The sequence below is a fragment of the Manihot esculenta genome, chromosome 6, assembly GCF_001659605.2.
Source record: "Manihot esculenta cultivar AM560-2 chromosome 6, M.esculenta_v8, whole genome shotgun sequence".
Classification (NCBI taxonomy): domain Eukaryota; kingdom Viridiplantae; phylum Streptophyta; class Magnoliopsida; order Malpighiales; family Euphorbiaceae; genus Manihot; species Manihot esculenta.
In genome coordinates this window covers 28,992,355-29,005,735 of record NC_035166.2, presented here as the reverse complement: position 1 = coordinate 29,005,735, position 13,381 = coordinate 28,992,355, and the positions used below count along the sequence as shown (strand labels likewise).

Sequence of the window (13,381 nt, the reverse complement as noted above, 5' to 3'; positions counted from 1 at the left end):
TAAATAATACATATAATTAAATAATTTAAGGTAATTAATAATTTTTTAATAAAAAATTTAAAAATTAAATTTTATAAAATATATAAATATTTTAATTGAATAATTTAAAATATGGATGAATTAATTAAGTTCATAAAAATTTAGGATTTGATAATAATTTTTAAAAAAAAATTGGAGAGGAGATCCGGACGTGATCAACTCTGCATGTATCATTGGAGAAATTAATATTATTCCTCTTACATATGAATATAATTATTTTATTTTTCCTTCTAATCTTTGATTTTTTTTTTAATTATTTTTTATCATGAAAGTGACATTTGCAATTTTAGCCAAGGGCGGATATGGGTTATGGACCCCTCTAATATTAGAAGAGAGAATAGTGTTTCAGATTAGAGAAAAAAGCTCGGCAATAACTGTTATGTCTAATTGGGTAGTGCTACTAATGGATGGGAGAGTTGAGACCCTCTTGAGAAGACAAAGAATGTAGAGTTTGGTGCCTCTTAGAAGGGAAGGGTGAACTTTTCCTGAAAGATGGCCTCTTCTTCAGATGTTTTATAGTTCTCTTGGCATAGAGCTTATGAAACACTGGCATAGCTCTCTCCTTGAACTTGAGAATACCATAGAACAGAACTCTGAAAGCTATCAGAATGACCACGACAAATGCCAAGTCCCACCATTTTGAATGATTAACGTCAATGCCGATCATGGTTCGAAGAACAAATTCGCCTTTTAGTTTTGGGCTACCTGGTACTAAAGGATCAAACTCCAGCCCGATCATGTCGTTCTTGTATAATCCCTGCAGTTCCATTATATCCTTAGATTGTAGTACAATTTGTCAATGTTACAGTGTGAATTCTTCCTTTACCTGCAAGCCCCACGCTCCATAATTGATATAAGAAACTGGGTAACGCCAAAAGACCTTGGGAAGATCAGGCAGCCGACGAAAGAACCCAGAGGTTATCATCATGATTCCCTGGAACCAAACACCAAAGAAATAATCATTTTCTTTTGGAGAGTGGATTATGATAACGCATGAAAAGCATGTATAGGGATGTAGTCTTACAACGTATCCTGCTCCAATGATGACGCCCATTAAGAAGTTAGGAACAAGCGAAGCTATAGTCATCATGGAGCTTTCAACTGCTGCTATGCTCGCCATTAGGTCAAGGCACGCGTACACAAGATGCGAAAATTCAGGTCTAAATTTCACCATGTAAAAAATAATACTCGCAGTAGCCACTGACATCACAGTCAAGTATGGGAAGGAAGCTAGGGAGTTTGACAGAATATATAATCCAACCCCATAATGCCCATTGAGCCTTTCTTTAGAAAACACCTGCTTAAACACCACAAGGCAAAACATGGAACTAATTAATTTTGACACTAATCGTGAATCATGTCGGAAACAGAAGAAGTTATTTACCTTAAGTTCTTCAATGAATGAAGGGAAACCTCCAATGGACATGAATGTCATAAATCCTGATATGAATCCTCCACAAGCTCCGCGAGCCAAGATTGCAGTGTAGCCCTTTCCGACGCCGGAAAAGACAGTTCCGACACAAATAGACAAGACTAAGTAGATACCTATCCTTACCCAGTAATACCCCAAATCTCTCCACATGTTGGTGAATGATCTCTGTGTCAATATTGAAAGTTGCTTCCTCCAGTTTGCGTGGCTTTCCCTTTTTCTTTTAATCTCAAGCCCTTTCTGCAGCAAAATGTTTACTCTTATAAAGCCTTCAAATTGATGAATTTCACTCCTAAATGAACTAAAAGTTGAAATTCGCTTACTGTGGCCAAGATTTCTCTAATCCGAGATTTCGCTTTTGCTGCATGGCTGGAGAGTCTGTATTTTCTAACCAGCACTGCCTTGATCTCTGCTGTTGGTAAATTTGCAAAAGAATCTGATGACGTTTGGATTTCCTGTAGCCAAGGAAAAACCCACAAATCCTACGTTAAAGAAGAAACTAATTAAAGAGGATTAGTGGAAGCTGCATTGCACATACTCTTTGAGATCCCATCAGAGTTGCGGTGACACGATCAAAATCTGAATTAATACAACGCAGAAAATGATCAGAAGGGTTTCTTCTACTCGGACATGGGAATCCAGCTTCGGCGAAAAACTGCAAGATTGGCCTTGAGGTTAGAGTGGGATGAGAAATTAAAGTAAACAAATATAGCAGAGTTGAAAAGAAGAACTGTCACCTCTACTGCCATCTTTGTTTCTCCGAAATAAACAACTTCACCACTAGATAACAGGAAAAGGTTATCAAAGAGAGCAAAAACTTCACTACTTGGCTGGTGAATTGAAGAGATGACTGTTCTTCCATCGCGAGCTATGTTTCTAAGAGTTTGAACAACAAAGAAAGCTGAAGCACTGTCTAGTCCACTGGTAGGTTCATCAAGAAATAAAAGATAAGGCCTAATCAGGATTTCAAGTGCAATGCTTAGCCTTTTCTTTTCCCCACCACTTATTCCTCTCAAATGCCAATTTCCGATTCGCCGGTCTGCGCAATCTTGGAGACCCATTTCCATGATCGTTCCTTGGACAATGCCTTCAATCTCTTCTCTGGTCATGCTGCTTGGAAGCCTTAAATGAGCCGAATAAGTTAAGGTTTCTCTAACAGTAAGAGTTCCCAGCAATGTATTTTCTTGTGTTACATAAGCCTGAAATTAAAAAATTTTTTTGGAATTTTATTATTTCACCTCATGAAGTTCCTTCTTGGATATTAAAGTATAATAATAAAATAATTAACTTACTACACCACCATAGCCAAGTCTCCTCTTCTTCCCATTAACTAGAACATTTCCAGTCATGATAACATTTCTGGAGAGTCTACCTGCAAGATTTTCAATGACATTTTGCAATATTATTTCCATTCTCTTAAGTTAAATATTATATATTAATGAGTTCCTGTCGTTAAAATTCTGCTTATAAAACCTTCTGTTTGCTGGGTGAAGAAATCATATATGATGAAGAGTGGACTTTTCAATGGAAAGCCAGGAACCCATGTGTTGATTCACTGGAAATTTCAGGTGAAGGACAGTGACTCGTCCTACGAACATGACAGGGTTGATGTCTGAGGACATGTGTCATAATCTTACAACCGACATCATTAATCATCTCAACTTCATTAGATCGGTTTGAGTTAATTACATTGAATTTATAATGTAAATACATAAAATTTCATGTGGAATTTAGTATTATTTTACACTATATATAAAATGAATTGAAATAAAAATTACCATGTGAAAATAAGTTAATTTTTTGTGATTTTTATATTTATAAAAATATAGTGTTAATAACAAATGTCAATATATGTAATATTTGCAGGAAAAGATGTAGTAGGACTCGAGTTGGAAATTATTTATGAGTTGGGAGACTGGCGGTGGTAGGAATAAGCATTTAAGTTGTTGTTAATGCTCTCTCCTACTTTAATTGATTGAATTGAATATCATTAATGAGAAGGGTAAAAATAAAAAATAAAAAAGCAAATTAATACAGAAAATTCTTTTTTGAATGAAAATTTTTTTTTTTACAAACTTACTAATTGTATTAATAAAATTCTATCAAATAACGAGAGATATTATCTCAAACAGAGAGACGATCATATCTAATAAATTTTTTTGTCAAAGTATGAACAGTTAGTGAGTCATGACGACAAATTCATTTAATATAAATATCAGTTCTAAACTCTAGCAAAAATTTACAGTAATTCAAAATCAAACCCAGTTCAAAAATGTCTAAAACGTAAAAATTGAAAAGTTTAAATTACTTGCAAACAGTTCATAAAAATGCAAGCAAAAATTTAACCATTATACAACAACAATTGTATGTAATAATTCAAACAGAGCTGATAGCCATACTCATTTAGACCAGTTTCACTAATCCAACTCAAATATAGTTGGATGTGGTAGTTTTTGCAAATCTAAAAAGAAAAAAAAAAGCAATAAATCATCATAACTGATGAAATTGCAAAGCCAATGCAATTTTACAAAAAAGTGAGGAGGTGCAGATTACTTATGAGGAAGCAACAAAAATTAAAGGCATTGGGGATGAGGTAGAAGATATTCTAAAGGGATGTCAATTCATGGATAATAAATGGTCTGTCTGGGATCACAAGAATAACAAGAATGGTCATAAACACCACCAATTACTGTAGTAGCAACAAAAACTTAAGAAATTAATAACAAAAGTCCTTTGTCAATTGCCATGTGCCTTTCAATCCTCAACAAGTAGCCAACTGTTTTAATTAAGATTCCAGAGAAGAGGATTGTAATTTATTAATGCCCATTTCTACTCCATATACACCCAATTTCCTCAGCTTCATGCTTCTGCCTTGTGGAAATTAATTAAGGTGTATGTTTATGTCTGAGGTTATTGGACAATAATTGAGATTAATTTCCCACCAACTTACTTGTTTAAGGATTTCCTTTCCCTTTCTAGCTCATAAACAAGCTTAATAAGGATCTGTTTTTCCTTGGAATGGTGAAAAAAATTGGACATTGTAAGTTGTTAAATGGCATCAAAAACACATGTATTAAAATTATATATATTTATTTAGACAGTGTTTAATTCAAACTTCTTGGAAACTTACTGAAAAAATCACTTTCCAAAACTAAGTAAATTACTTCTTTGAAGCAAAGGAAGTATCATTCTTAAATTTTTGAAAAGTAGGGATAAAATACTAACAAAACAAACTAATTATATTTAAAACTTGAATTCCTAAGTTAACTTACTTCCAATCACACAAGCACTTAAAAAATTATGGGAAGACCCTATAATGTAATATGTTTAATGGTGGTAAGAAAAAAAGAGAGAGAGAAAACCTGCTAAAGCATCAAGAAGGGTGGATTTCCCAGAACCAGAAGGACCCATAATAGCCATGATCTTACCAGGCTCAGCATACCCATTAAGCCCATTGAGCAACCTTCTTGTAGGTCCTTCACTGAAGTTGGGCAGCAGCACAGTTAAATCTTCCCATACCAAGTACATAGATCCTCCTCCTTCTTCTCTTGTTAAAGCTGCAGCAGCCTCCACATCCCCACAGCTACTACTACCAGCACCATTACAACTAATATCTTGCTCTATCTCCATTAAAAAACCAGTTGACAATCCCAGAAGAGAGTTTAAAAATAACTAGGGCATTGACCCAGTTCACGAAGCCTAGGCAACATAAAAGCAGAAGAGCAGAGAAGAGAAGAGGAGAATAATGAATAAATAGTTAGAAGGGAAGATGAAAGCAGTAATGAGGTTAATTATTTGGACCATAATTATCATCACTGTTTCTTGCCACCTCCATTAATGCTTCATAAATTAGCTGCTGGGTCCGCCAACACAAATTCATGTATCGGTTGCTATCTTTCAATTTACATAATTTCACTATAATTTCTTCTTCTACTTACTATTAGGGTCTTGCTGTATTGTTATTATTCATGTATCGGTTGCTATCATCACTGTTTCAACCTTATTTATTAATGTAGATGATTAATACAATTTCGACTACTCGAACACCCGGAGATTTAGTATATATTAAATTACACATTGATTTGGAATAGGATAACATGTTTAAAATTGAATGATTAATTGATAATTTTTTTAAAAAAAAAATATTAAATGTAAATTTTCCAATAGTATTTAATTAGGCAAGAATAAGCTTATAAATTTTGGTGGGTAAAGGGTGACGAAATGTGGTCATGAATGCATTCACGTGGTAGATTGGACATGGCAGCAGCTATGACTATGAATGCTTATGCCTTTCCTTCTCTACCGTTGCCTAACTTAGCTTCCGTCTTTTTGTTTTATTTTCTGAAAAAACATTTTTCACATTTACACGTTAAGAAGATTAACAAAAAATATTCTTTTTATTAAAAAAAATTAAATCATCTTAAAATGAGTTTTTATCTTAAATAGGAGAAGTCGTTTTCTCAATTTCAAAATTCTTATTAAAAATAAAAATGACACCTCATCTGCTGCGAGACCCGTGGCTAATTCTAATTAAAATAAATTTAAAACTTTATATTACATCAATTCATTAAAATAAAATATTAACTGGTGAATTTAATTAATCAAATTTGGTGCGGTACCTCTCTGAAGCAGAAGATGGCATCTTCCTGAAGGAAGGCCTCTTCTCAAGTTTTTGCAGAGTTCTGTTTGAATAAAGATCCTTGACTATTGGTGAAGCTCTCTCTTTCCTTCAACTTGAGAACCACGAAGAACAGAATCCGATAAATTACAAGAATCAGCAATACAACAGATAAGTCCCACCAGATTCAGCAACTCCAAATACATTTGTCACTATAAATTCCCCCGAGAGTTTAGGTTCACCAGGCATTAGAGATTCGAATTCAAGGCCAATGAAGTCATTCTTGTAGGCACCCTGCATTTTCATCAACAACAATGAATTTACATGCCTTTGCTCAATCAATGAATTATAGTAATCTAATTTCCACATCTAGATTATCAGAATCACCTCAAGTTCCCATGCTCCATAGCTGATATACGAAACTAAGTAGCGCCAGAATGGCTTGGGAAGATCAGGCAGCAAGCGGAAGAAGCCAGAGGTCATCGAGAATTTGAACATAAGAGAAATATGTAAATGAATACTTCCAATTTGGCTAAAATATGATATCAAAATAGAGCTTCGATCATAGAGATCGATGTGGGACTCATTTCGATTTCAAGGTTCACCATATTCTTATATGAAACAATTAATAACAGCAATCAATTTTATTAATTTTTTTATAAATTTTTATTTTTATAAAAAATATTTTTGTAAAAGGAAGATTTAATTATATTCTAATATTTATTAAAAAGTGTTGTTAATATGTTTGAAAGTAATAAATATTGTTTAATCTTTTATAATAAAGTGACTTATCATAGTTGAAAAATTAAATTAAATTTATATTTATAATAGATAAAGAGTATTAAAGTTTACCCCTTTAGGTTGAAATACTTTTTGGCCACTGCCCAAATATACTTGCTCTTGTTCATGGAAGCGACAAGGGGAGGGAAAGCATATACTATGCATAGCTGCTAGTGAATCAAGAAATGTGGATTTTCCAGATCCCCATAATAGCCATGATTCTTACAGGCTCAGCAAACCCACTAAGCCCTTGAAGCAGCCTCTTTGTTGGACCATTACTAAAATTTTGCAAAACCACAATGAAATTCTCCAACACTAAATTTGTTCCTCTTTCGTCTCCACCGGCTGGGACGGCGTTCAATCGATGCGAGCTATGGTTCCTATCACCACTATCACTGTTGATGTCAATATCATAACTCTTGACGATACAAGACCTCAAATTTCCATTCTGAATTCATAAGAAATTAACCAAGGATATATAAAAAAGGAAAAATATAAATTAGAAATTTCTTGGAAGACTATTGAGCTGCTAGCTATAGATATGTTAGCCATGAATCTTTCCAAAATATGCAAAGAGAGTTAATGGTGGGTTTCTGAAAGAGATGGATACGCACGTAGCGATAAGGCGGCAAGTAAATGCATTTGAATGGTATGAATATTGATGCGGCGAATGGGTGGTCTCTTGTCCACTTCTACCTCGTACTCCTCCCCATCCATACGTTTATAAGCATGTCCGTAACCAATAGGAGATCAAGATCCGATTTTATTTTAGTTCATATATTTAAAATTTAAAATAAAAAATAAATTTATATGAATTAGAAATGAACTACTATAAAATTATTATTGAGAAAAAAAGGAGGTGATACTTTGTTTGGAATGTTTTTAAAATTATTTATCTTCAACATATAATTTATTATAATAATTATTTCTTAAAAATGAAAGTAATTTGTTTGCCTTGAGCAAATCATGATAATCGTTAAAGGTGAGTCTTTTTTTTTTTTTAAATAGGGGTTGGAGAAGTTGAATCTTAGACCTTTCAAGGCTACAGGATGCACTTTCCACCAGATTAAGTCTTGGAGAGTGCCGTTAAAGGTGAGTCTTATCTTTACTGCAATTCTTTTTTTTTTTTTTAACTGCCAATTAAGAGGCTAAATCCGATACGGGTAAGTTCACTGTACCTCATTATTAATTACCGCACAATAAAAGCTAATGGCAAATTTTGGATATAAAGCTCAATTAATTTTATTATTAAAAAATATATTATATTAGATAATAATTTATTTGACTATTAATTTATTTCCTTATTTTTTGAATAAAAAATAATTAAATTCTACTTCTTATAAGTTGGAAGAAAAAAAGAAAATAAATGCATAAAAATGACTTGAAGTAATAAAGTTGATGGTATAGAAAGAAAGAAAAATAAATCAATTTATGACGTCTGAATAGAAAAATGGTGGTGGTAAATGAGGGAAATTTAATTGAGGATTGAAAGAATTTAATGTGGATATATGAAATCTCTATCTATGAAAAACAAATCGCTATCTTTGTATCAATTACGTGTTAGATGGAAAATTTTTCAAAGCTATTGTAATTAATATTTATCTTTTAAGTTTTTATTTAATTTATTAAAATATTTTAAAGATTTAAACACTCAAAATAAGTTAAATATGATATTAAACAATTTTTAAAGAATATAAATTTTCCTTTTCAAAATAATTTTTTTTAAATAAAAAAATTGATTGTATTAATAAAATTTTATTAAATAAAAAGAAATATCAGTTTTAGAGTCTAACAAAAATTTACAATCATTTAAAATCAAACTCAATTCAGAAATATCTAAATGTGGAGACCGAAGAAATTGAACCACTTGCAAATAGGGCATAAGAATGCAGCCATTAAAAGGCAAAAATTATATCTCAAAGAGCAAACAGTAATATAAAGCTAAAATTTTTATTTTCATCAAAAATAAAATGTTCGGTTTATAACTAGTAACCAAATCTTTCAATGCATTAATTATCTGAGGATTGTTGAGTTATCGGCAATTCCAACACAGGACGATAATTGCTTTCAATTATCCCAATTTTTGACAAGATGAACCGCTTCATTGTTATTTGTCAAATTAACATTCATAGGAGTGTAGTTAGAGGCATATTGTTGAGATGAAAGGAAACCTGTAGTATCATCATCTTGTTGAGAAGAAGGAAAATCAACATTGTTAAAAATCGAAACAGATATCTTTTTACCTTTAATTTCATAATAGATACCTCTCAAAAGAATGTCATAAATCTGTCAAAGAGGTTTTTATATTCTGAAAATTGATTGGATTGTATATGAGAAATATCCTCACCATACAGAAATTATAAGTGACGATCAAAATATTTCTAAATCTCTTAATAGGGATAACAATATCTTCTTTTTCATAAATAGTTAATTGACACAAATCGTCTTATACGAGGGAAAAGAAAAAAAGAAGTTTAAAAAAAAAATGAGAGTATCAAATCATAGAGAGACCACAGAGGGAAACGTGCGTTGAAAGTTAAATTATTCTTTTCAAAATAAAATATAAATTTTTAAAAAAAAATTAAATATTATTAAATACTATAAGTTTTTTATTTTTTAATATACTTTACTTTATAATATTATAACTAAATAGTAAAAAATAAAAAATTTTAAATTATTTTTTAAATTAGCTACACATAAATTAATTTTAATTCTACCTTCGCTTTTATAAGCATCAATGAAAACGTCGACTATGTTGTCATTTTCCCACTTATATTAAAAAGATATGTAATTTTAATTAAAATTTTAACTCAAAGCCTTCAAGGCATGCCCACCTTCACTACGACTTAGTTCAATGGGCCCCCACTCCCACACTAAAACTCATTTAACGAAGAAATAAAACATGTTGAACATAAATTTAGCATTTTTTATTTGTATTGAAATTATTCTTTAAATTTTTAAAATATATTAAAATTAATATAAATTTAAATATTATTATTATTATTATTATTTAGACCTGTTTATATAAACTCAATTCATAAATTTTTAATAAATCTAAAATCTTATGCATTTATATTATTCACCTAATTAAAAAATGATACAAGTGATATTGTGCATAATAATAGAAAAATTATATAAATTTATTAAAACTACGTATTATAGTTAAATTTATATGGGAGAGTGTTTGACCAGCTTATAAGTTCTAAAACTTAAATAACTCATTTATTAACTTATAAGTAAAAAAAATTATTTTTTTTTAATTTTTTATTTTAATACTTATAAGCAGATTTATCAATTAAATTGCTATAATATCTGATGTCTGTGATTCAAAAATGAATTTATAACTTAAGGTGTATTTTGATAAGTTTAGCTACTATTTTGTTTATGTATTCCTTTATTTTTTTTTTTTAATGACGTGTAACCACCGTCCCGTATCCTTATCTTCCTGTCAATGTAACGATCCGAAAATCGGACCGCTACCGGCGCTAGGATCCAGATCGGCTTAAGGCCACCGGGACCCGTAGCAAGCCTGACATATAACCTGTAAACCTATATAATCCCATTCATGATCCACAACATACATAAAAATTTAAAACTTTTCTTTTCATGAACATCAACCAAACTCAACCTGTGTATAAACATTAACATAACATTGATCCCTCTGTGGAATCTCAACAATGCCCCCAAGAGGTGACATAACATACGTTGAGTTGGTTTACATAAACATAAAAAAAAATAAACATCAAAAAAAAAAAATCTCTAGGATCATGTGTTAAAGGGATAGCACAATCTATGGTCAAGCACACACTAACATCCATAAATCTCATTACATAACTATACTGTACTTTTTCATTACAATTTGATCATGTCCATTGCTAGCTATTACATAAGCATGACTTCTTTACTCTATCCGGACTCCCGCACTATACTGTACCTGCAAGCCTGGGGGTAAAGGGAGAGGGGTGAGCTAAAAGCCCAGTGAGCTGAACTATAAAACATATTAACACTATGCTTTAATGAAATGCATCATAACACAGACAATTCACATAAGGATTGGATGAACTTGTCACCAATTAGTCCAAGCTAACATGGTGCCAGGCCGTAGCATGGGGTCCTGGTCTTCCTGTCATACATACATTACTTACCATTATTCCAGGGCCTCCTCTGGGCTCCTGGTCTTCGAGTCCACAATCGTGCCAGGCCGTAGAATGGGGTCCTGGTCTTTCATTTCCGTGCCAGGCCGTAGAATGGGGTTCTGGTCTTCCTGTCATGGACTAATTGGGTCATCCAACATTCACCCACATCAACAACAATCGATGCAATGCGGCATATTCGTGAATACTAATGCAATCATCCTATTGCATAATCATGATGCATGAAACATGATAAAACATTTAATTTAAAAGATTAAGTTTAGTTCCACTCACCTCTGGCAGACTCTGACAACACCGAAGCAGCTGGACTCACTGCTGGGGTCCTCGGTTCCTCGGGTCCGAACCTACACAGGTGGACTCAAATGAGAGACTAAACATACCTGAACATAACTACAAACTATTCCCCAAAAACTCCCTAAAACATCATGAAAACGTCACATAAAAACATGCAAGAAATGGCTGAACAGGGCACTTTCGGCGACAGGTTCGGCGGCCGAAAGTCCCTCCAGAGCCGAAAGTCAGGCACTTTCGGCGGCACCTTCGGCGGCCGAAAGTCCCAGACAGATCCGAAAGTCTGCTTTCGGGGGCAAGCTTCGGCAGCCGAATGCTGCCTCCACAAGGGGGTTCGGCGGCCGAAAGTTCCTTCGGCTGCCGAACCTGGTTTCTTCCCAAAAGGACAGAAACTTGGCTCACATGAGCCTCTTGCCTCCCAAAATCTCAAATCATGCATAAAGCTTAACTAGGACATGCATACAAGTTCCTAGGGGTCTCAAACAATCAAATACCCCAACTACAACACTTCAAACACACACAATCAACACACATTGTTCAAAACATCAATATTAACCCATAACTCAACATATAACCTAATGACTCGCGGTTGTCGAAGCCGGTCAAAAATAACCTTTCTGGTTATCAACAATTTACAACTGCAGATAGTGGTGAAAGGATCGAATCCACAGGGAATTGAATACTTACCTATTTTCCTTATCAAAACCAATAAAATAAACTGAAATAAAAGTAAACTGAAACAGAAATAAAACTGAAAGAGAAATAAACTAAAAGAGAATAAATTGCAGTAAAAGTAAAATGGAGGTTTGAGATTGATTTAATTAATCTAAAACTGAAAGCAATAAAAATAAAGTAAATAATAAAATAAAAGAGGAATAAATAATAAGAAAACTCTAGTTGAAGTATTGGATCCACTTTAGTTGTTGGGATTGATCACAGACACTTTGTTCTTTTGGGTTGACTCAATAGATTAGTTATGGGGATGGAAGACGCTTCTCACCACCATTATCTCTCCTTATGATTAAATCAATTAGGGAACGTCCTCTAATTAATTACTAATTAACAAATTGCCAAGGAACGTCCTTGGGCCTTAGGCATCAAAACAATTGTCAATTGCATTAAGAAATAGAGAGATCCAATCCTAGCTACCCAAACGTATGGAGATAACGCTAGATCATGCAATTTCCTTGGGTTTGATCCCAAGTATTCTCATGTAAGAATAATCTAAGCAATTACGGACTTAAATCATTCAAACTAACAAATAATTATTTCGCAATAAAAAATCAACGCAGATCTCGATAACAAAATAATATGAAAATTAAGTATGAAATTGCATAAATATTGAACACCCAAAAATTAAACAATATTTGATCAAGTCTCACAACCCATCAAACAACCAAAGTTTCAACCAATATTCAATTAGATAAAAGAAATTCAGCCACTCATTGGCTGAATTAAAAACAGAAAAAAAATAAAAAGAAAAACGAAAGAAAAGAAACCGAAGGAGTTGAAACCTTCCTCGCGCCGGGCGGCGGAATTGCCGAGAGAGGTTTGGAATTGTTCACTGGAAGTTCTATTTATAAGTGCAGAGGAGCGCACTATTTAGGAAAATTGCTGGCCTGGGAGTAGATTGAGTGTGCGAATGTCCACGCGAAGCTGGAGTGAGGGCGCGTGAATGTGCTGTGCATGTTGAAGTGGCGGGGCTTGTTCCGCGTGAAGGGAAGCGGGCCACGTGAAGAGAGATTTGAGGGAGCTTGTAGTGGTGGGCCCATGCTGGAGGAGTATTTCAGCGGTCCACGTGCGCGCAAACAGTCCATGTGCAGTGAGCGGTCCACGGGCTGTGAGCATTGAAGCGGAAGTGTGGGCCACGTGGACGAATGGCCTTGGTCCATTGCGTGAGATGGGCTGCCTAACCGTTGGAGTTGACGAAGTGCTTGGCGGGCCATTGTGCCTGTCCACAGTGTTGGAATTGAAGCCTAGGCGGTCCACGTGCTTGCTTTGGTGCGCTTGGTTCGTTGATGAGAGTTTAGTCCATTTGCCGTGAATGGGCTGTGTACGGAATTGGGCCAA

The 13,381-nt window shown here is 33.7% G+C and overlaps 1 protein-coding gene across 2 annotated transcripts; it reads right to left on the bottom strand.

Moving 5' to 3' along the window:
- Window positions 1-323: 323 nt before the first annotated feature.
- On the bottom strand, window positions 324-5,224 carry LOC110616546 (ABC transporter G family member 15). 2 transcript variants are annotated; one of them, XM_021758943.2, is made up of 9 exons: window positions 4,831-5,221; window positions 2,761-2,840; window positions 2,206-2,667; window positions 2,007-2,123; window positions 1,792-1,923; window positions 1,424-1,708; window positions 1,064-1,336; window positions 866-973; window positions 324-796 (listed from the first exon to the last, which is right to left on the bottom strand). In XM_021758943.2, the coding sequence occupies exons 1-9, from the start codon at window positions 5,096-5,098 to the stop codon at window positions 440-442; spliced, it is 2,082 nt and encodes a 693-aa protein (XP_021614635.1). In that variant the 5' UTR covers window positions 5,099-5,221; the 3' UTR covers window positions 324-439. The 2 variants fall into 2 exon arrangements, with proteins under 2 accessions (XP_021614635.1, XP_021614634.1); XM_021758942.2 differs by having other exon boundaries at window positions 365-814; window positions 4,831-5,224.
- Window positions 5,225-13,381: the final 8,157 nt, after the last annotated feature.

What these genes read in the sequence shown, in the direction of transcription:
- LOC110616546 (XM_021758942.2), bottom strand. Translation starts at nt 5,098, where the DNA reads ATGGAGATAGAGCAAGATATTAGTTGTAATGGTGCTGGTAGTAGTAGC. An exon ending in CTCTGATGGGATCTCAAAGA is followed by an intron (nt 1,924 to 2,006) that starts GTATGTGCAATG and finishes CCTTGGCTACAG; the next exon opens with GAAATCCAAACGTCATCAGA. An exon ending in TTAGAGAAATCTTGGCCACA is followed by an intron (nt 1,709 to 1,791) that starts GTAAGCGAATTT and finishes ATTTTGCTGCAG; the next exon opens with AAAGGGCTTGAGATTAAAAG.